This window comes from Stegastes partitus, unplaced genomic scaffold, assembly GCF_000690725.1.
Source record: "Stegastes partitus isolate 25-593 unplaced genomic scaffold, Stegastes_partitus-1.0.2 Scaffold880, whole genome shotgun sequence".
NCBI classification, from domain to species: Eukaryota; Metazoa; Chordata; class Actinopteri; family Pomacentridae; genus Stegastes; species Stegastes partitus.
In genome coordinates, this window is record NW_007578611.1 from 35,245 (window position 1) to 57,045 (window position 21,801).

The 21,801-nt window shown below is 42.5% G+C and overlaps 2 protein-coding genes across 5 annotated transcripts in view; both read right to left on the minus strand.

Moving 5' to 3' along the window:
- Positions 1–315: 315 nt before the first annotated feature.
- sdsl (serine dehydratase-like) lies at positions 316–7,983 on the minus strand. Of its 3 annotated transcripts, none has more exons than XM_008293384.1 (10): positions 7,897–7,983; positions 5,443–5,603; positions 5,311–5,347; positions 5,080–5,219; positions 3,865–3,953; positions 3,538–3,771; positions 3,325–3,455; positions 1,524–1,610; positions 708–829; positions 316–471 (listed from the first exon to the last, which is right to left on the minus strand). In XM_008293384.1, exons 2-9 carry the CDS (start codon positions 5,587–5,589, stop codon positions 726–728), a joined length of 969 nt encoding a protein of 322 aa, XP_008291606.1. In that variant the 5' UTR covers positions 5,590–5,603; positions 7,897–7,983; the 3' UTR covers positions 316–471; positions 708–725. The 3 variants fall into 3 exon arrangements, with proteins under 3 accessions (XP_008291606.1, XP_008291607.1, XP_008291605.1); XM_008293385.1 differs by having other exon boundaries at positions 316–486; XM_008293383.1 differs by having other exon boundaries at positions 316–829.
- A 1,294-nt stretch (positions 7,984–9,277) lies between these two features.
- The window catches only part of LOC103365836 (apoptosis-stimulating of p53 protein 1-like), a 58,887-nt gene continuing 46,363 nt past the window's right edge, over positions 9,278–21,801 (minus strand). For both annotated transcript variants that reach the window (XM_008293387.1, XM_008293386.1), the window contains 12 exons: positions 19,852–19,919; positions 19,325–19,529; positions 18,991–19,218; positions 18,664–18,873; positions 18,112–18,262; positions 17,954–17,991; positions 17,501–17,868; positions 17,131–17,268; positions 14,359–14,492; positions 13,789–13,955; positions 13,483–13,682; positions 9,278–10,978 (listed from right to left, as the gene is read on the minus strand). In XM_008293387.1, coding sequence (XP_008291609.1) covers positions 10,937–10,978; positions 13,483–13,682; positions 13,789–13,955; positions 14,359–14,492; positions 17,131–17,268; positions 17,501–17,868; positions 17,954–17,991; positions 18,112–18,262; positions 18,664–18,873; positions 18,991–19,218; positions 19,325–19,529; positions 19,852–19,919 — 1,949 coding nt within the window. In that variant the 3' untranslated portion in view covers positions 9,278–10,936. The remainder of the gene's footprint in view (positions 10,979–13,482; positions 13,683–13,788; positions 13,956–14,358; positions 14,493–17,130; positions 17,269–17,500; positions 17,869–17,953; positions 17,992–18,111; positions 18,263–18,663; positions 18,874–18,990; positions 19,219–19,324; positions 19,530–19,851; positions 19,920–21,801) is intronic.

Below are 21,801 nucleotides of genomic sequence, written 5' to 3' on the forward strand. Positions count from 1 at the left end.
GACGCCGCGTTGCACAGCTGATTATGCAAGCGTTAGCATGAAGTCCATTATCTGCTTGTGCTCTTTGCGAACAACCCTAATGTCTTATGCAACCGTCTGAGAGCCGGGAAGGCGAACATTATCTACAAGTTGTTAAAGTGAACTCTGACGCACACCGAGCAGCGAGGAGCTGTTTCCATAGTAATGGCTTCCTACACACAACACAAACCGACTGGACTTCTAAAATTAATGTGGAGAGGAAAGTGACAGTCCAGCTGTGAGGGTCTGGTGTTTTGTTTTTAAACTATATTTCTTAGGAAAAAATAAATCTACAAAAAGACTAGGAGAAGGTTTTATTGAACAAATACTTGGCTGTAGTAGTCACACAACAGAAAAGCTTTCTTCCCATGAACGTTCCTCTGCGATGGACTCTGTGGATGATTTTCTTCTGAACAGTGAACTGTGACACCACCATGTGGGGAAACCTGGTAACTGAACAGTGAGCATCTGCACATGAGAAGAAGCAATAATTGATTCTTGCAGAGATTTATTTGACTTTTCTAAAACATTTCATTTGATTTCTGTACTTTACACAACTTTACTAATTCATTTATATTAAAACTAACTCTCTGAAATGTCTCAAAATAGGATTTTTGCTTTCAAGGCAATAAATTTGTGCATTTCTTTAAATTCATCCAGTCATCTTTCTACTCACAAAACACACACACCTGCACACACACAGTAGTTCAGGTCTGTAGTTTTTCTTTGAGGCTGCTCAGCTGCTCCAAGTTGATGCTGCTGCCGCCGCACACGATCACCAGCAGGGGGCCCAAGGGAGTTGGCAGGCGACCTAAAAAGAAAAGTTGTCGTAGATATTAGCATCGACCGCCTGTCTTTTTCATGTTTGTTTAAAAAAAAAAGGACAAAATTAGAAAACATTTTTTGGACACATCATAAGGAAAGAGACCCTTGAGGATATTGTCACAACTGGGAAAAGTGAACGGGAAGAGAGGACGAGGCAGACAGAGAATGAAAATGATGGACGGGCTGACATCATGGCTACGCATGGAACAGTCACTATTCAGAAAGCAAACATCGGATTAGATGGAGAGAAACGATCGCCTGCGCTGAATTGCATGACACTTGATTGATTGATTGTTTGTCTTTTTATCTCTGAGGAGGATCATTATTATTATTATTGCTCAGAAACATCTACCTAAATGTCACACTAACATGCAGGGACAGAAATTTAGTTTAAACTCTGGGGTTTGGCACATTAAGCAGAGCCTGTCCAGGAAATTCTGACTCTCAAACACTACATTTCCCAGCATTCTAGTGAATGTGCTTTTCTAAATATCGAGGGAACATATGTCCTGTGTCTATCCAAAAGTCTACACCGATGTTTATATAATGTCTTTTCCTAAACACTGCTAAAGACAAACAGAAGAGCTGTAAAGTCAGTAAAACTCATAAGAAAGTAGTCTGACTTTCCTCCACTGGTTCAGGACAGAAACAACAAGTGACGATGACTCCACAATAGTTACCTTCGTCCTGCAGTCTGCCTATAAGTCCGCTGTAGACGGCTGCCAGCACTGCTCCACACGCCATCTCCACCAGCACACGCTCCTCATCTACAAGACCACCAGCGTTCAGACCTGCACTATGTAAACTGCAGCAGTAAACTTTTCTACATCATGAGGACTTTTGATACTTTTACATTTTGCTGATAATAATTTTCTACTTTTGCTCAGACAAGGTTTTGAATTCAGGACTTTCGCTGTGTGTTTTTGGACGCAGCTTTTAATCACAACATGCTGGAAACATCAAACGCTGTTACTTCAAAGATGCTGTCAGTTAGAGGTGAGCTCTGGTGTCGAGGAGGAACACGCAGTCATCAGCTCCATCAAAAATAACAAGTCTTGACCTGGTTTAAAGGCAGGTTGGAGCACTTATGTGGTCAGTAGTGGAGAAAGTACTCAGATTATTCACTTAAGAAGAAGTCCCAGGACAACATTAGGAACACACTTTATTCTGGTGGATTAATCGTAGCAGCTGGACTTGCTTGAGTTCCTTGAGGACGTTTCACCATCACCCAAAAGGCTTCATCAGTTCTGACTGAGTAGTTGGGAGTTCTAGTTACTTAAATCCTCAAGGATCCATTAATATCTGAGTTTCAGTTTCAAATGGGGGTCTATTGCTCCTCCCCCTCGTTTTGTGAGTCGTTAACATAGTTTACTACATGTGACAGTCCTGGATTCAAACGGCTGCTTAAGTAAAAGTACAAAAGTATCATCAGCAAATTTTACATAAAGTAAAGGAACTCATTCTACAGTAAAACATGTGACTGATACATGAAGTAAAATGTATGAAACAGTAGTTGATGGTGAAGACAGCTGCAGGGTTGGGTCGCTCCAAAGGGTTGTGAGGTGTTTAATGTAGGAGGAAGAAGAAAAAAATAAACTTCCACTGCACTAATCTGTGTTTGATTTCTTTATAGAGAAATACTGAGATATCAAAGTTAACCCTGTTGAGGACTTTTGGGGTCTTTTGGACCCCCAGGCCATTTGGTTTAGGTGACTGGTATTGGTTTTCTAATTCTGAATATGTTTTTTTAAAATATAAAAAGAGACATTTGTCACAGATTTGGAACCATGAATACGTCAATTTATCAGAAAATTTATTTACCATAGTATAAAATTCTCTAATGAATACCAACAAATATTCTTTCTTGGGGTCCAATGAACCCTGAAACACCTTCTACGTACGGCAACATGAAAGTCCTGATCAGGGTTAAAGAGGAAACACGTTCCTGCTTTAATCTCTAACTACGTCATTATTTGTTTAGTTTATACAAAATCTGATTCTGATGTGTCACTAATGTACTCAACTAGAAGTATAAAGTAGAAAAGCTAAAATAAAGAACAAGTTCCTCAAATGTTCAGTGTTACTTGGACAGAAGTTCTTAACTACTTTCCACCACTGACTGTGGTTCTGTCATGAAACTCCAGAGTTGTGTCGCCCACGTCGGCAAACTGAAAGGCAGAGCTGCAGATTCTAAGGTGAGGGTTGAAAATGTCTTATAGCAGCCTGGTGGTTTGGAGTTAACTCCATGTATTCTGGAGGATGAAGAAACAGTACGCCTGCCCTGTACACACGTTCAATTAAAAGAAACTGTAGCAAAAATGATCAGACAACAACCTAAAAGCATGATTTTAGTAAAGTCTTTGGTCATTTTTCTGCTTATACGTCAATTATTTCATATCCCTCATCATCATTACAGCTGAATAAACTGGAAGAACACAGTCTGGGCTTTAAAGGCAGATTCAAGGCGACAACCACACTAACCGAGGAATGTCTGGATGGCCTGCAGCGCCTGTTGGTCGGTCACCACCTCGGAGATGATGGTCAGCTCGCTGCTCTGGCTGTATTCGAAGGCCTGCTTGCAAACCGTCTTTGCTCCGAGACATTTCGCCTCGCTGTGGAGAGGCGGACGGTGGGGAGAGATGAGGGCGCGTTCAAAAAACTTAAAAAAAAAACACTCCAGCTCTAACATCTAACCTGGTGATGTCATCCAAAGTGACCAGCCTCCCCGCCTTAACCGCAGCGTTGAAACTGTCTGCCCCCACCGTCTCCATGGCAACGATGGGTACGTCCGTCCAGCCTACGTCCTTCAGGCCCTGGACGAGCCCACACAGGAGGCCTCCTCCGCCCACGGACACCAGCACAGCTCCGGGCTTCACACTGGGACCCAGAGAGGCCGCGACCTCTGCGATCAGACTGGCGTGGCCCTGCCTGTATGGACACAAACACAGGAGCAGCGAGAAAGTCAGTAATTCTATCAGACATCCACCACAGACTGGCCATTTTAACTGAGAGGGTTTCTACCATAGCAGGGGGTGATCGAACGGAGGAACGTAGGTGAGGCCTTCGGCTTCTGCCACTCTGAGAGCCTCTGCATTGGCTTCATCCCAAACCTGAGAGGAAAAAAGTTTGTCTAGTGCTCAGGTGTTCATTTAAAAGAATCAAATTTAAACAAACCTAATCAGATCTGAACTGGTATCTGTGCCCGATAGAGACCTCCTACATATACAGTCATGGAAAACATATGAGACCACCCTTGTTTTCTTCAGTTTCTTGTTCATTTTAATGCCTTGTACCACTAAAGGTATATTACCTGAAGAATACAATGAACACGACAAAAAAAGAACATGGAAGAAGGCCTTCATCCACGAAAGGCAGAGGAAATTTTCAATTAATGCCCATCCATCCATCCATCCATCCATCCATCCATCCATCCATCCATCTATCCATCTATCTATCCATCCATCCATCCATCCATCCATCCATCCATCCATCTATCCATTATCTTCCGCTTATCCGGGGTCGGGTCGCGGGGGCAGTAGGTGGACCAGGTCATTCCAGACTTCCCTCCCCCCGGCGACGCTTTTCAGCTCTGCCTGGGGGATCCCGAGGCGTTCCCAGGCAAGCCGAGAGATATATAATCCCTCCAGCAGGTTCTGGGTCTGCCCGGGGCCTCCCCACATGTGGACGTGTTCGGAAGACAGTTGATGCCCACTCCAGCCAGTTTACTGGTTAGGAGGAAGCCTGGAGAAGCCTACAAACCAGTCTGTCTTGCCCCTACAGTAAAACATGGGGGTACATCAGTGATGATCTGGGATTGTTTCAGTGTGGGTAGAACAGGGCAAATGCAATTGTATAAAGGGCGAATGAACCAGGTCATGTACAGGGCTACTCTTGAAAACAGTCTTCCCCCATCAGCTGAAAAACTCTTTCCTGCCTCCAATGACTGGATTTTCCAACAAGACCTAGAACACTTACCTAAAAGCATTGTATTTGGCAGTACGATGCCACAGCTACTGATGTAAGAACTGAAGTGATTTTGTTATATTATCAAGAAAACCATGGAAAATGTCAGCTCTTAAATTAAACTCTAATGAGCTGTTTTTGTTGTTATCATTACATTTGTCCAAACAAATGTACCTTTAGTGGTACCAGGCATTAAAATGAACAAGAAATTGAAGAAAACAAGGACGGTCTAATAATTTTTCCCATGACTGCCTACATAACGCCATCCTTCACCTTGCCTACAATCTTGACAGTAGCTCCCTCATCCTGCAGTCTCTGGACCACCAGCTGGGGAGAAGAGGACGGAATAATGATAGTGGCTGGGACTCCCATCTTTCTGGCTACGTAGGCTGTAGCGATGCCTGCATTACCACCTGGAGAAAGAAGACCACACCATCTGTTAAAACAACAGATATTGTTGCTGTACTGTAATGAGAAGATGCTGTGTCATAGTAGAAATGTCACCTGAAGAGCAGACAACTCCTTTGGACTGTCTGGCGAGCTGCAAAGACACATCAAACAGTCATCGTCTGATGTTTTCTTCATCTTATGCTGGCAGGTGAAAGGGTTTACAAGCACCACTAGAGGAGCTCCCACCTGCTGGCAGAGGTGTCCGATGCCACGGATCTTGAAGGAAGCTGCGGGCTGCGAGTTCTCCATCTTCATATAGACGGTAGTTCCCACTCGCTTGGACATCCCCATAGACTCCAGCAGTGGTGTGTTCACGTGGAAATGCTTCGCCATGGTGCAGCTGGTTTCTTTGGATGCCAAAGAAGTGGGCGGAAAAGAAGAGAGTTGAGAGTGATGACAAACTACTGAAAAGCTCTAGAAAACGTTGGTGAGTGAGTCTGGAGTTAGGGGGTCAACAGGTGGTGCAGAAGAGGAGGTCATTTGTGCCACATGTGTTTAATGGTAATTGTGCTCATTGTTGGCATGTTTCCAGTCAGACTGAGAGCCAAGGCTGCTTCTGAGAACAGCTGAGGCAAGAAGCAAGAAGCTAGAGCACAGGAAAGTGAAAATCTTACAGCAAACCTGAGCTGAGGAAAATAGGATAAAACAAAAATATGTACATCCCTATGCAATATCATTTAAATGTGAAATGATTCAAAAAATTCCATCACCTTTCAACTATTGCATTATTTCTAAGTTGACAGGGTGAGCATTTCCTCTTATGAACACTCCAAAACATTTTTTTAAAATTTTTAGGATTCCATTGACAAGACAAGCCCAAAAGTAAAAACTTAATGCAACAAAAGTGAATAGATATGTGATCACTGACACACAAGCTAGAAAACCTGTGATTTCCAATCAGCCTAATTGCATTAACTAGACTACTAAATGACCCGTGAACAGCAGGATCTTTCTCAGTTGTGGACCTATGAGCTGTATCTATCTGTATGTCTACATCATGGCTCCATGAACTGCCAGAAGAGCTGAAAAATCAGACAGTGCTTTGCTTCAGACCTGGCAAAGGGGTCAGGGCAGCGCATAACATCAACTTCTATGGGTGGCATTCAAGGAAAAAAAAAAGCTGACTCTTAGACACTAAAATGCAGGAAAGACTACCATCATAGTGAATGCATGGTCCTGACAGTGAAGTGTGAGTTCAGTGAATGCAAAAGTTGAAGAGGTGACATTATATGACAAGTCTGCAGAAGATTGGCTGATGATGAACATTCCAGATTGAGAAGTTTCTAAATCAAAAGAAAAGTACAAATTATGATCTAACCAACACTGTTGCCTCACTTGAATCCAATAGGAAACCTTTGGGAAAAATGCAATTGCTCAGTTTTTAGGAAGAAAATAAATAAACTGTCTTCACACACATTCTCTGAGCTTTCACATTAAAGATCTTGGACTCTTTCTGGGTAGGAGCTCAAGGTGAGTGTTGGTGTGAATGTCACATTGATAATGAACAAACAACCTTCATGTTTCTGGTGTGAGGTGGCCCTGAACGCCTCAGACTCTAACTCCCAGCAGAAAAGCTGTTGTCATGTATCGCTCTTTTCTGTGAAGATCTGTTCACGAGTCTATTTGCAAAATACCAGAAAGACATTGGACAGATTTCAACCACAGGGGCCTGTTTTTACAAATTCAAATGTGTTAAAGTCTTAATCTTTAAAATTGTATAAGAGCAAATACTCTACTGTTCTACGTCAACGTTATGTCATTACTGTGAAGTGATGACATTTAGAATCATTGTGTTTAATTCATTAACAGTAACTCAGACAGACACACAGACCTCAAAACGTTAACAAAAAGTTGAGTTTGTTGCTTCCAGCTGTTTGTAGGAGTCGTTCCTCTGAGTTTGTTAAATACCTGCAGCTTTACAAAGACGCAGGATCTCCAAAATCATGTAAGCACACAACACAACAGTTTTAACTTCCTTAAATACTAATAAGTATAAATTACAGCCAGTGTAAATAGTGAGAGAGTTTTTTCCATCACAGTACTTTATGTGAATTCCCAGCATAATATCTGAATGAATGACATTATTGTGCATGTATGAATGAATAACAGAAGCTCTCTCATCATAAAAGTAGCTGCCAGACAGGACAACACACACATTTTATGGTTCAGTTAATGACTGTAGTCTGATAAGTTCTAATCACAAACTGAGAGAAAGTTCAATGCTGGAATCATAAACAGGCTGGATGCCTGTAGGTGGACTTGATCTGTTTAAACACACAACAGCATCTTGTAAATATAGTAAAACTGCATCTGCTGCTCAAAATAAGAAACCATGAGAATATGATGTCCTAACTCTCACACTGACAGTTTTCAGATAGTTTAGCTGTGACTGTTGTTGTCATGTGTCACCCTGTTTTACAGTGAACCCATAAGTACAGCTCTATGGAAGGATGAAAGCAGTTCTATTTTACTTCTGTCCTCTTATAAACATGCTAGCAGTGACATTAACTGTAATATACCAGTGTATTGAACACAACACAACGACTTGACGTTAATGGCAGTAACACAAACAGCGTACTGAGACACACGGTGCACTTCAGTAAATTACAGCACATTTAAAAGTATGAAAAGTCCACTTACATGTGGTTAAAGTGTCCTGCTGAACCACACAATGAGGAGTTTTAGATAATACAGAATGTATCACAGCTCCCTTGTTCGCTACATTATGCTACACATGTAGCACCAACACAACAAGCAGCACTTCCGCCTGTGGTTGCTCCTTCAAAATATTATGTCAACAGATGGGAAATATTAAACCGTAACTGTAGTCACCTCACATCTAAACTCATATCCATGATAAAAATAATAACAATAATGATTTACCAACATCTCCATGCTAACGTGTTGTATTGTGTTGTTCGGTTTTCAACTCCGTGCTCTTATTTTGAAACCCACTTCATCTGTAGTGTTTGTGTGCTACCTTGACGTTTTTTTTTGCAAATTAAAGTTGCATCTAAATAAGCAGACTGTGTGTTCTAGCCGTTAAAATAAGATAAAAACTGCATAACAGACTGTAAAAAAGAAAGAAAGAAAAATTAAAAAATAGCTGCACAGTGTGAGGATTTTGTGAATGCAATGAGAGAGAAACTCACAGGTGGAGAGTCTTCTGTCAGAGCTGATCCTTGAATGACCTTAGACTGTGACTGCTATCTAAAGTCCACAGGTAATTAAGTTGAAGGGTTACAGTGTGGGTGTTTGTACAACTGTGTCCGTTACAGAGTGAAAAAGAGCAAGTCATGCTACAGTCTGCTTTTATATTATACTACATGTTGTCATTCAATGGGAATGATTTCAGCAGATATTCACATCCTTTACTTGAGTAAAAACTACTAATACTTCACTGTAAAAGTTCTCTGTTGCAAGAAAAAGTCATTGATTGCAAAAGTTACTAAAGTGAAAGTAATCGTAATTGAAGTATTAAAAGTAAAAGTGCAGTAAATGGTCATGCATTGATGTTAAAACAGGATTTTACTGTTGCAGTTGCTCATGTGCAGCTAATTTTGACCTAAATACAGCTGGTTAATTCAATTATTTATGACTAATTAATCTGCTTATTATTTTTTTTTGATAATTCATTGATTGCTTGGTTTGTAAAATGTCCAAAGATTGTGAGAAACATCATCACAAGTGCTATAAATTATTATTAATCAGCTAAGAGTGTCAGCTGAATAAACTGTTGGGTAGTTTAATTTACAACATATCAGATTTTAAAGGGTTTTGTGTGCAAAAAAATTACAAAAAATATCTTAATTCTCAAACTAATCCCATTCAAAACGTGTCAGATAAATATGGAGAAGTAAAAAGCAGAATATTCTTCTTCTGTCTGAGATGTAGTGGATTAAAAGTAGAAAAGAAAACACTCAGTTTAAGTACCTCCTTCCACCAGTTGGATTTCAGTGCATCCACCTGTTCGGACCAGCTTGTAATTCAAAAAACCGAGTAAGTGAGTCAGAGTCACGGCTTTCATTCTCTGTAGGGATTATAATTTCTTTATTGTTATTAATGTACATAAGCTGTATAGTCACAGGTTGCATATACACAAAGTAATGGTATGCACTCCTCTCAGCAATGTTCCACTCCCACACCAAACGTCGCCTTATTGCTTCATATTTTACACAGCGCGTGTTCAAGATGATGCTTTATTTGTGTTGAAACCTTCCTGTACACTGGGTGGCAGCAGTGAGTGGCGCCTGCACTGACGGATTAAAAACAAACAGTGTGCACGAGTAGTAATAACAGCAACATTAATAATAGTCATATAAAACAATGTCTCACTTTAAATAAAAACAAAAAAAAAACAGGGGAACATTACCAAACAGCTACTGAGATTGTGAAAAATAAAGAGTCTGTCTGGGCTACTTTCATTACATTTTATAATCTGTAGACTTTGTTTAAATCTCAATGAGGCTGCCTTTTGGAGAATAAATAAAACCAACACCGGGCAGCAACAGGAGCTGTCATGTGACATTTACCAGCAAATTGATGGAAGTTAAATCCTTAAACACTGAGCTTTTCATGTATGGGAAACACTGCTGTGTTGTGTTTTATTTAGTGCCTCGTACCAGAGTTGCACCAGGACCAGAGTTTATTTCATCTAAAAAAAAAAATAAAAAGATTCTCCATCCCTCACCTTTAAACTCATTCCCTCCACTTTCTTGTTCTCCTTCCTTTCTCTCTCTCTCTCTCCAACCGGTGGAGCAGATGGCCACACGGCAGCTCGCACTGACTCAACACAAACACAGAATACTCGAAGGTTGACACATCCGTAATGGTTCGCAGATGCTTTTTATGTCTTGTTTGGGAAATTAAAACCACAATATTCTTCTGAAATGACTTTTTTTTTTTTCCTATCAGCTACCGTGTGTCATCGTCTCGTGGCTGCACCTCTACTCTAACTCCAGCTGCTCCATCAACAGGCTAAACAAAGTTGCTCTAACACACATTCGGAGTTTGTTCTCTCCTCACTTTCGTCTCTCCAGTTTCACTTTCACATGTCACGTCTCACACATACATCCACCTGATTGTGAATTTACTGCATTTAAACTCTTCCCAGACAACATACTGTGTTCACCGAGCACCTCCTTTTTGCTTGATGAGGTTGGCATTACAAACATCCATCTGGGTGCTGATTTTATTTTATTTTTTTAAAATTAACACTGTATAAAAATAAAGTGACATTTAAAGATCAAGAATATTTGCAGAATGTCAGACGGAGCTTTATAACTCTGAGCTCGTGTTTTCATGTTTTAAGCTGGGCGGAAGTTGAAGCTGCATCCAAATGACTTTTTTTTTTATACATATATATTTTTTTTATTCAGCGTCTCTCATGCTGCTGAACTCCTGTAAAGTTGTCAAGCTATGATCGCTTAAAACAAGATCCAGGCAATTTCCTCAGCAACTCAGTGAAAAGATATCCTGCCTCTACCAGAAAGTGGCTCTGCTGCATCCAAGCAGATGGATAAAACAAAATCCAATCTCCCCTCTCAGCCTCCTGACTACCTCCACCCTGCTTTCTTTCTCTGCTCCGTGCTGCTCCTCCCTCCTCCTCCTCTTCTTCTTCTTCTTCTTTTCGGTGTGCATGCGCCCTCTGCATGTGTGCGCGTGGCTCCTGCTCTGGGCTTTATGCCAGTGAGCGTTGTCTGGGTTTGATCCTTGGATACAGCTGGAGAGAGAGAGAGAGAGAGAGAGAGGGGGCAGGGTCACTACATCATGTTAACATTGTTCTCAAGGTGCTGAACATCATGGAGGCAGACCCTAAGACACTGCGTGGGAATAAATCTGCACCTTAAGAAGCTGCTTCCCCTGTTCAATTACACTCACCTGCTTAGTGTTTAGCATAAACTGAGCAGAACATCAAATTTGCACACACAGTCGTGACTCGATAATCCGACACCAAATGTAAAACCGTCTTTTATGTCGGATAGTAAGGCTGTTGGATTGTCAAGACGGACGTCGAGATACAAGGAGGGCTTGATGCTGGAAGGGTCACTTGTTGTTAATTATTGTTCATAGTTGTTATAATAACAAGTATGGCTGGTCGGAAAAGTAAAAGTATAAAAAGACAAATAAGAATATATACACGTATTTGCAAAAGCACTTTCTGGTCTCTGGATATTCAGGCCCAATTAATGATGAATATCCAAATATTCGGGGCGGTCGGGGGCGACACTTCTACCCTGGGGGAGCGCTCCAACGGGCTAGAAGTGGTAAGAATGCACAGGCAGTACTTGGCTGTTGATGCTAGTTTAGGATAGCAGTCACAGTTCTGTTTCCACCATCGGCAGTGCCACTCCCCCGCCATCGCCACCATCCATGTTTACTTTTGTAAACACTGCGCACGCTCGCTGCGTGTGACGTCGTTGTGTTTTGGGTCGTATGAAGTTCACACAGGTGATCACATACAAGTCACATTTAATTGGAAATGTGAACGAAAAATCCGATTTCACAAAAAAAATCTGAATCAAGCATTGGGTCCTGCAGTCGGAATGTAGCCAATCTGTTGAATTGCTACGTCAGATAATACCTTATTTGTGACATAAAATGTCATGTCGGAGTCAGAATCCAAGGCTGTCGGTATGTTAAGGCTATTTTTCATGGGTTCCGTTCATTTCTCCTAAAAACCTGTCGGACAGCAAGGTTTTGTTAAGGGTCAGATTATCAAGTCATGACTGTACTTCTTACCGTAATTGCACAATCAGTTATTATCTACACTGAGGCACTTATTATGACTTATTATGAGTAAAAACGAAGAAGTCTAGTCTGTGTTTTAGAAGAAGAAAAGAACATCTTTAGGATAAAACTAAACCTACAGCTCCAGAGTACATTCCACAAAGAGGACACTCAAACTGGAATCTCATCCAGTTTGTTCAGCCCCTCCCTAGATCAGTTTTAGACCCCTGCACTGAGGGAAAGGTTAGCAGCAAGTCGTCCTCCAGCCAGCAATAATAAGAACACTTGGCTTCATCAACCACTGACGGTTCTTTTAAATGTGGCTTTTGCAACCACTGTGCGAATAAAAAAGAAGGCGAGCAGTGGCTTACACTGTGTGTGACATAAAATCCTTAATTAACTGTAACTCTGGGCCACACAAAGAGTCTCTGATCACAGACATGCAAGACGGAAAACACGTTTCTAATATATATAACAGCGATCCAGACAGTCCTGTGGTGGAGAATTTAGAAACCACCAAAAAGGAGATTTGGCCATCTGGAATATTTCTGCAGAGAGAGACTTTATAAATACACTAAATGCAGACGGCGGCCCGCTCAGGACTGAATGAAGAAACTGATTCTCGTCCTTTGTTGAAGTTAAATATTGTGTTTTTGTTTCTCTGTATTTTCTCTGTATGGCCACCTAGTGGTCACTCTGTGCACGTATCACCTGTTAGTTTATTGGCTTCCTGCTCCGGTGTTTGATTCTATGAAAAGGGTAATACTGTTTGCTGTGATGATGATTTCACCCTCAGTGAGGCTTTGTTCTGCTCTGCCTGGGTTTACGTAATGCCCAGGATTATTTGAAAAGTACAAGTATTGTCTATATTTTTAGAATTCAATCATAACACTGCCATCTACGGCTTTTTAACCTTTTGCTAAAAGAATGCCTGGGATCTTTTTTCTTCTTCTTCTTCTGACATATCAGTTGTGCCATTCCTGAGTCAGGAGCATTACAGAGTGAGTACGCTGCACTTCTATAACGCTCTGTACTATTCTCTTTGTTTTACTTTTACAAATAATAACACACATTGATTCAGTAAACAATTCTTAATTATTTGTTTGCTACTTACCTACTTTTATTTAGATATTTAACCATGTGCTTTCTGCAGCCACCCATCAAGGAAATAAAAAATACATCCACAACACCGCAGCGCTGTGAGTTGGACATTTAAAGGAGAATCAAATTCTCCGGGAGAACCCGGCGAGAACCCACGCTGCACGGGGAGAACATGCAAACTCCACGCAGAAAGATTCCGGGTGTCCTCACCGGGACGTGAACCTTCTAGCTGAGAGGCAACGATGCTAACCACTGCTCCACCTTGCAGCTCCAGTGCAATTTTAACTCATGCAAATAGTTGTACAGTGTTACTCAGTGTTGAGCTGATGCAGGCGGACATATCTTTACTTTTCTAAGTGTGCACATTTAGGTGGTGAGTAGTTAGTGTTCTCTCACCCCCAGCAGGTTTCTGGGTACGTATCCCTCGCGGTCGTTCAGCCGCGCCCACCACCACTCTGTCTCGGTGTCGTCACGGCGACGCAGCACGGTGAGGGCGTCACCCTCGCTGAAGGACAGCTCGTCGGCCTGCTGGGCGGTGTAGTCCCACAGAGCGTACACCAAGCCTTTGTTCATCACACCCAACTTTTCCTGTACACCTGCGAGGAAGAGATGCAAGAGTCATTTGTGGAAGAGAGTTTCTTGATGGTACTAAATACGTCACTTTGTAGACACATTTCTCTTGTGTTTAGTTTTTCTGCCCACCGTAGAGGAACTGAGAACACTGGGTGTAGCCCTCCTCCATTTCTTCACATTTGTCTGCCGCCGTTTCGACGTCGCTAATTGTTGTGGCAAATATGGCCGCTCCCGACTCCACCAGCATCTTGCAGAGGTGGACGCTGTTACAGGAGGCTGCACAGTGCAGAGGAGTCCTGGGAAGGACGACATTTAAATAGATTTCAAACATTCCTCTGCTAGCCAAGTCTCATTCACCTCCAATAAAGAAAGGACAAAGACGTTGCAGTGATGCAGGTTAAATTAAACTCACGCCATGATGAGAAAGGATGAGACTCACGAAACATGAACTCCATCAGATGCATCAGTAATTAAATCAAATAACTTTTGAATTCAGAGCCTAATTACATATGGTAATCTCCTACTTCAATGCTGTTAGAGCAGCTGAGCCAAAAATGAATTTAGAAAGTCAATTATCTCTGTCATTGCTGCCTCTGAGAGTGTGTTCATTTCTCAGACTCCCTCCAGTCCTTCAGCAGCCACTGCTCTGTTATTAGTCTGCACTGCTGCGTGATTCAATGACTGAGCGGAGCTACTGACCATCCGTCACTGTCGGCTGCGTTTACATTCACTCCAAAGTCCAGCAGGAACTTAACAATGTGGTGGTGACCAGCGCAGACAGCATTATGAAGAGGAGTTATGCCTTCATCATTAGGCATACTGGGGTTTTCCACCTAAAAGACAGAGACATGAACACAGAGATGTTAGAGTTCATCATATTTAAAGTTTCAAGTTACTGGGTGTCCATGGTGCAAAACAAAGCAGCCTCCAGTAACCTTGTAAAAGTGAAGCACACTACAAAAGTGCCCAGTTTCACCTCAAAACTCTAGATAGCGCAACATTTTTTGAACAGTCTGGAAGTTGTTGAGTCTTCCTGCCTCAGGCTACGACACCGTCAAACTGAGCCTGTTGTGGATGTGAACCATCTGATTGTTTCCTTGAGAGTATCAGCTAGAGTTTGCAGTTTGGAAGTCAGTAAGCACTTTTCCTTCCAGTGAAAGATGTCGGGGATAGATGTGGGGTTTGCATCTAAAGATGTAAGGCTTTGCTCGCTCCGTGTTGATGTAACACACTGTGCTACACTAGCGAGTGTGTCCTCAACAATAACTCAGCGCGCCTCACAAGCGAGACCAGCTCTCCCCTGACACAGCTGCTGAGGATCAAAGATGAAGGTAAGTATTGTCATGAAGGCACTGAAAAAGCTTCAGTTAATGGCAAATCTGTTGAGGCAATCTGCATGTGGGTGTAATTATTGGCATGTAATTTCTGTTGCGTAACAAAATGTGTTTTTTCATTGAACACAGAAAAGTAACCAAAAGAACAGACCCGAGCTGCATGTGATGATATTCAGTCCTGCTGAAGGGGCTCAACAGGCTCAACAGAAGGTTCCCTCCTGAGGATTTTCTCGCTCAGTAAATTCTTGTTACACCGTATTTTACACTCACTTTACATTCTGGAAAGAACAATCTCCCATAGCACACCAGCTGCAACATAACATTTTAAGGACTATTTAGTCAGAGTTTGCCCGCAGCATTAACTAAAACAGCCGTAGGAGCAACATCCAAGTCAAAACTTTCTTGTAATACTGTTTAACCTCGCTTTATGTTAACAGAGCACGCTCAAGGTTTAGGTCTTTCCCAACATACAGGTCTCATGTTGCTTGATTCTCTGCACATTTTCCCTGTAGCCCCATACCTTTCACTATATGATACCACTCTGTGACCTAATTTACAGCTTCATCACAAACGTCCACTCCTGTACAGATGACAGTCAGTTCCACATCAATTTTAATGACCCACTCCGCCATCTCCATGCCCAGCTTGACCTTGACCATCACGCTGCACGTCCATCAGGCCGCCCCATCCCCTGACCATATATATAAAAAATGGATGTAGCCACCATGATGTCACTTATTGGTTTGTGTTGAAACCTACCATTCAGAATTTGGCTGGTTTCCATCTTAATCTTTTAAAACCAGACGTAACAAGCAAGGCTGACTGACAACGTAAGGACAAGGCACAAGGTGGCCCTGCCCTTAAACACACCATGATTTATTGTCTAGTTTCCTTGAAATGGCACCATAATTTACAGAGTTAACACCTTGCTGTATTAAAAAAAAGGTTGAAACAAGTGATTGAGACCATCAGCTCATCAGGTTGAATGTTTGCTGACATAACATGGGTCTTTTCTTTTACAGTTGGACTTTTGCAACCAGAGGAGTCAGCCGCTGGCATTAAAAAGAATCCAGGTTTAAGGTAGTTCTACACTGGCTTGATGTTGTAAACCCAGAGCCTATGTTTATCTTTTAAATATATTCTACAAGGTGTGTCAGAAAAAGTTCCAGGACTGGTGTCACAAAAGATATATTTCAAACCCAAACTACAAACTATGAGTTTTCCTCTTCAGACGATCAACCAGCACGTCTACAAAGAGATGCTGCAGTGTTTGCTTCGTTTAGTGTGCGAGAAGAGGTGAGAGTTGTGTCAGGACAAGTTATGGCTGCTTCACCATGACAACACGCCTGCTCACAATGCCCTGAGCATCCCACAGTTCCTGGCTGAGAAGAACATCGCTGTGCTGGAGCAACCTCCCTACTCACCCCACCTGGCTCTGTGGGATTGTTTCCTCTTCCCCAAGCTCAAGGGGGTCATCAAGGGGACCCGTTTTGAAGATGTGGACGACATCAAGATGGTTGTGACGACAGAGCTGTGGAGGATCCCTGAAAAATCTTTCCAGGAGTGGATGGCGGCGTGGCAGAGAAGGCTGGGAAAGTGTGTTATACTCCAGAGGGATTAGTTGGAAGGGGAAAACTTGTAGTTTGGATTTGAAATATATCTTTTGTGACACCAGTCCTGGAACTTTTCTGACACTGTGTTTTGTTTTTTGTTTTTTGATTGCCTGGTCTAGACGATCCTATGTTGTTGTTGTTGTTTCTATTTTTAGCTTTTACTTTTCTTACACAATATCAGATTCTACATCTCTTTAAACTCTTTCTATTTGTACCCCGTTACAGCCCTGTTGTTTAGTTTTCATTCCATTGTTATGTGATGTATTATCAGAAATTGCAGTTTCGACTTTCTGTTGCTATTTTCCACCTGATGGCTGCTTCACTCACAGCCCTCTGACAGCAGATTTCCTTCTTTATGTCTAGTTTGTGATTTGGTGTGTGTGTGTAGGTTTTCTGCAGTAATGCACTGTAGTAACTGTAATATTGAACAAACTGGCAAAGCTTTACGAACTTTACAAATACGAAAAACTGTAGTAGACCAAAAATACCAAACGCTCTAACAACAACTTTATGTTAGATTTTACCTCATATATGATTCTCTGCACCAGATCAAACTCTCCCTCTAATGATGAATCCAGCAGCAGGGCCAGAGGGTTAAACTTGACTCTCAGACCGTGGCCTGTCCGCTCTGATGACGGCTTCTTCAGGTTTGTTCGCTTCGCCTGCAGCACACGGGGAGAGAGAAACAGGAATGTGTTGACAAAGCAGGAAAGGAATTGCTAAGTAAGTGCTTGCTGCTTAATCTGACACATTAGCCCTTACGGAGAATGCTTGTTTTGTTGAGGTCAGCAGTAACATATTTCTTGCTGAGAAACAATGGAGATGAGGTGTAAATAATATTCACTGGACATGGGTCTAATGTGTATATCTAGCGTCAGGTGCAGTTATGTGTACCTTAGGCTGTGACGGTGGGGCAGGAGGCGATGGAGACGGGGAGGCGTGGCCTACTGAGGTTTGGGCTGGACTAGATCCTCGCTGGTTGTTATTGTTCTGGTCCTCTGGCCTGTCAGGGGCAGGTGATGGGCTGGGCTGGACGGACGGAGACACGCTGTTGCTAATCTCCACTGCTGCAGTTGTCTCTTTGGATGTTTCTATGGCAACGGACGGAGGAGACAAGCGGCGGGAGTCTGAGTTCAGGTTTTGGGCTTCAGCCTCCACAGCTGTGACGCTGACATGCTTGTCACCAGGCTCCACGTTCCCATTGGCTGAATGGATGTTGTCCATGTCACCCAGCAGGCATTCAGGCTGGTAGAAAGTGTTGCCTGAAATAAAGAGGGAAACTTGAATTTATGCATCATCATCATCATGAAGGTCCACTGATGTCCCCTGACTTTCTCAGAGTCTTACCTGAGCTTCCCTCCATGCCTCCTGCCAACGTGTTGAACCTGCAGACCACAACAAGGATTACTTTCACTGTGTCAGCCTGGATTCAGTTTCTGTTTGAACTTCACTCAAATAATCATGGTTTATCTCTCTGTTGTGGAACAAACTACAGCAGCACAAACCTCTGGTAGAGTAGTTTTTGGATGTTTGGGCCCTGTGGGGCCTCGGGTTCAGTGATTGAGCTCCGTTTCTTTAGGGGTCGTGGAGCATTGCTGAGGCGTCTCCGGAGAACCTCCAGGTCTGCATCACTCTGGTATCGTAGCTGGGAGTGGGCTGTGGAGGGCAGAGATAGGAAATTCAAATATTTTACAGAGTTTGTGGGGCATGAAGCTCCTAACTCTTGTCTTCTGTTTATTGCAAATGTATGAACTGCTGTTGCTTTCAGGACTACATCTCACAGTTCTTATTATAATCATTTTTCAGTGTGAACAAAAATAGAATATCAACATCGGTAATATCGGTTATCGGCGATATCAGAAATCTTAATATCAGATATCGGTATTGGCCAAAAATTTTAATATCGTGCATCACTAATAATAATGTTCCTTACTTTCTTTAGCAAAAACTCAAGTGGTAAGTTTTGGTATATCAAACACATAAACAATAGGAAGACATAAATTGTAAACATGACACTTATTAGTTACGTCCAGTTTAATTTATCCCCTGGCACCTACCAACTGGGGTCAGCTTAGTGGGACTAAGAGGACGAGGGATGTTGTCCACGCTTGGTGGTGGAAGAATTTGCCCATCGCTGCTCTCTCCTCCCTCGACTCTTCCTGCATCTTTATCTGTAACATCCTCCCCTGCTGCTCTTCCTCCTCCCTGCAGGAAAGGGACAGGGGACGGAGAAGTGGAGGAGGTGGGGAGGATGGGTTTACCGTAGACTGCAGAGAGAAGGGGAAAAGAAATGGCAGAGATTGGTTATCCTTGCAACAAAAAGTACGCAGGATCCAAATACATGGCGAGGTTTAAAATGTTACTTCAGTTTGCTGTTGAAGTACCTGCTTTGACAGTAGCTCTGTTGCTGAGAGACCCATAGTTTTTAGCCTGAGGCTGTTGGAGGTACATGCTGTAGATGGAGCTGCTGTTCATAGTGGCGGGACCCTTCCTGGGAGACTGTGGCCTGGAGGGATGATCCGGGACGTAGGGTCGAACAGCCACCGCTGGAGGGGGATCAGTCCGATCCGTTTGCGGGGACAGAGGAGAGGGTTGGGAGGTGGTGGCAGAACCTGACGTCACGGACAGAAACATAAATTTCTCTTTATTAGAAAAGCTTTAAACAGATAAAACAAACAAACATGTGACCCATCAGATATTAAACAGGCCTCACAGTACCTTGGCTTGAATTAGGAGGAACAGAAATACGCTGCTGTATTTGCTGTGAAGAGGAACATGATGAGGAGGAGGAGGTGGCATTGGCACCGCTGGATCGGGGCCAGCCCAGTGTACCAGGGGCAGAACGGGGCAGGGAGCTGGTGGCACAGTGATGCCCTCCTGCCTGGTGGGTGGCACTGGGGTAAGTACCATAACCAGAGGGGAGCTGAGGCGGGGGGGAGACATAGATATGAAGAGTGAGGCTAAAGGGTCACTATAATGCAGCTGTATAATCTAATTTTTCCACAGAAGCCTCCAGGACTGGAGATTTTCTTCCTGAGACTCTTTGAGTTGAAAAGTTCACACGCTGCTTCAATGACATGGTCTCCAAAGTAGGAGCCTCAAGTGGGGCTTCAGCAAAATGAGGAATTTTGTAATGTCTGTGGAAAATCACTTACTGTGCATGAAAACATTTTAATCATGGCAGAATTGATGAGAGTTATAATAGAGAATGTTCTTTATTACCGTGCCTAATGTGGAAACAGTACCTGCTCTGGACTGTTGGTCCTCCAGTCTGGTACGCTCTTACTCAGGCTGGGCCATGAAGCTTCATTGGCTGAACAGAGAGGGAGAGAATGAGTTGAGAAAAGGGATAAAAATTAAAACGGGAAAGGCAATTAAGGAGAGAAAGGAGCAGACAGAGCCAAACAGAAATTAGAATGACACAAGATAAGATAAGATAAGATAAGATAAGATAAGATAAGATAAGATAAGATAACCCTTTATTAATCCCACAGTGGGGAAATTTCCAATAAATGACCATGAATGTTGAAGCAGTCAGAGGAGGTAAAAGGTAAGTTAGTAGTTGGAGGTAGGAGGCGGCGTAACTAGAAGAAGGTAAACTATGTCATAATGTACGCTATAGTGAGAAGAGGCTAAATATCTGAGTGCTCACGTGTTGAATATTTTTAAATTAGCTTCCATTTACTGCTACAGTAAAATGTAAACAGCACAGCAAAGCAAAAATACAATCATATTATTATCCATACATGTGGTCGACTTCGAGAGGAACATAAAAATAGCGCAGACCAGGCGGCGTAAATGACAGTCTTGGTCCATTACTTAGTACCGCAGTTCACAGTCAGCATAACAATTATGCAATATTTGGAACAGACTCCGAGTCATCTAGTTATTTTTAATTTGACCTGACATGTCTGGTATTCGATTGTCCAGCCTTAACATAGCAAATACTGTAATGTAATAAGACAGGCGCTAAATTGCTCAACAACTACTCTACATGATTGATGATTACGGTGTATTCTGCACTGCTAACATGTCTTTAGTATGCCGTTAGGAGCACAGCAACGGAACAAGAAGTCTCTGATCATGAGCTTGGTTACACAATTTATGAGTTGTGCAGTTGTGTAATGTCAGTTTCCAATAATAAAAAAATGAAACAATATTTATAGGAATTGAAAATTGCAGCCGTGGGATATGGCCTTTGGGTGTTGCTCTGCTATTATTTTTAGCAGAAAAAGCCACTCAGTTGTTGTTGACATGGGAAAGAAAAAAAAAAAACTGCAAAAACAGAAAGCTGCTGCGCTGAAGGTTTAAAACAGACTTGACTGATTGTGTTAAAATGCTTAGCTTTTAGAAAATGAAGCCTGTTGGATGTGAAAAGTTGCAGTTTATCCCAGGCTCAGTCTCCACAGAGGCCGTGTTACATAACTGACCGGCACAGTTCAGTGCACTGAGGTCACAGCACCGATCACTAAATCTTGATCCACTGTTGCCTATTAACATGTGAAGGTGAGGTGAAGGTCAGTGGCCTAGCTGGATGCTCTACACATTCACAGCACCCTGAAGACTAATTAAAACGAAACAGCCTTGTGAATAAGTCAGGTGATCACCAGTAATTACTTCAGACTATTCTAATGTGGTGAACTCTCAGATCAACACAGTCATCCTTACAGCCACGTTTGCTAAAACGGCTAAAAATACACGGAAAAGCTTTTACAATGTTATTTACTCCATTGTGGGATATGAAAACACCACAATTTAGCGCCAAAGTGTCATTTAAAACGATTACCTAACCATGTGGCCCAGATGACAGCGGTGGAGCCACGTCACAGTTCTGGCACATACCAGACTTAGACTGATTAACCGTTGAACCTGGGAGTCCTGCAGTCAGTACAGTAAGCCGTGCTGTGCAACCTGTTGACTGTCACTGCTGTAACCTGCTGACCTCAGGAAGAAAACAGTCACGACAGGAAGCAAACAGTCAGCTCTGTGCGAGGTGGAAACTTGGCTATCTGCCCTGAGCCCAGATTAGAAGCAGTCACTCGGCGTTACAGAGTGAAGACAGTGCAGTTTACTTCACTGGCACGATCACAGAACATCCTGTTGCAAATGACAAACGAGTGCCTCACGTAAACTAATCACCACTCAGGCCTCTGCTTTAGGTAACACCTGATGTCTCAATACATTTAGTTAGAATT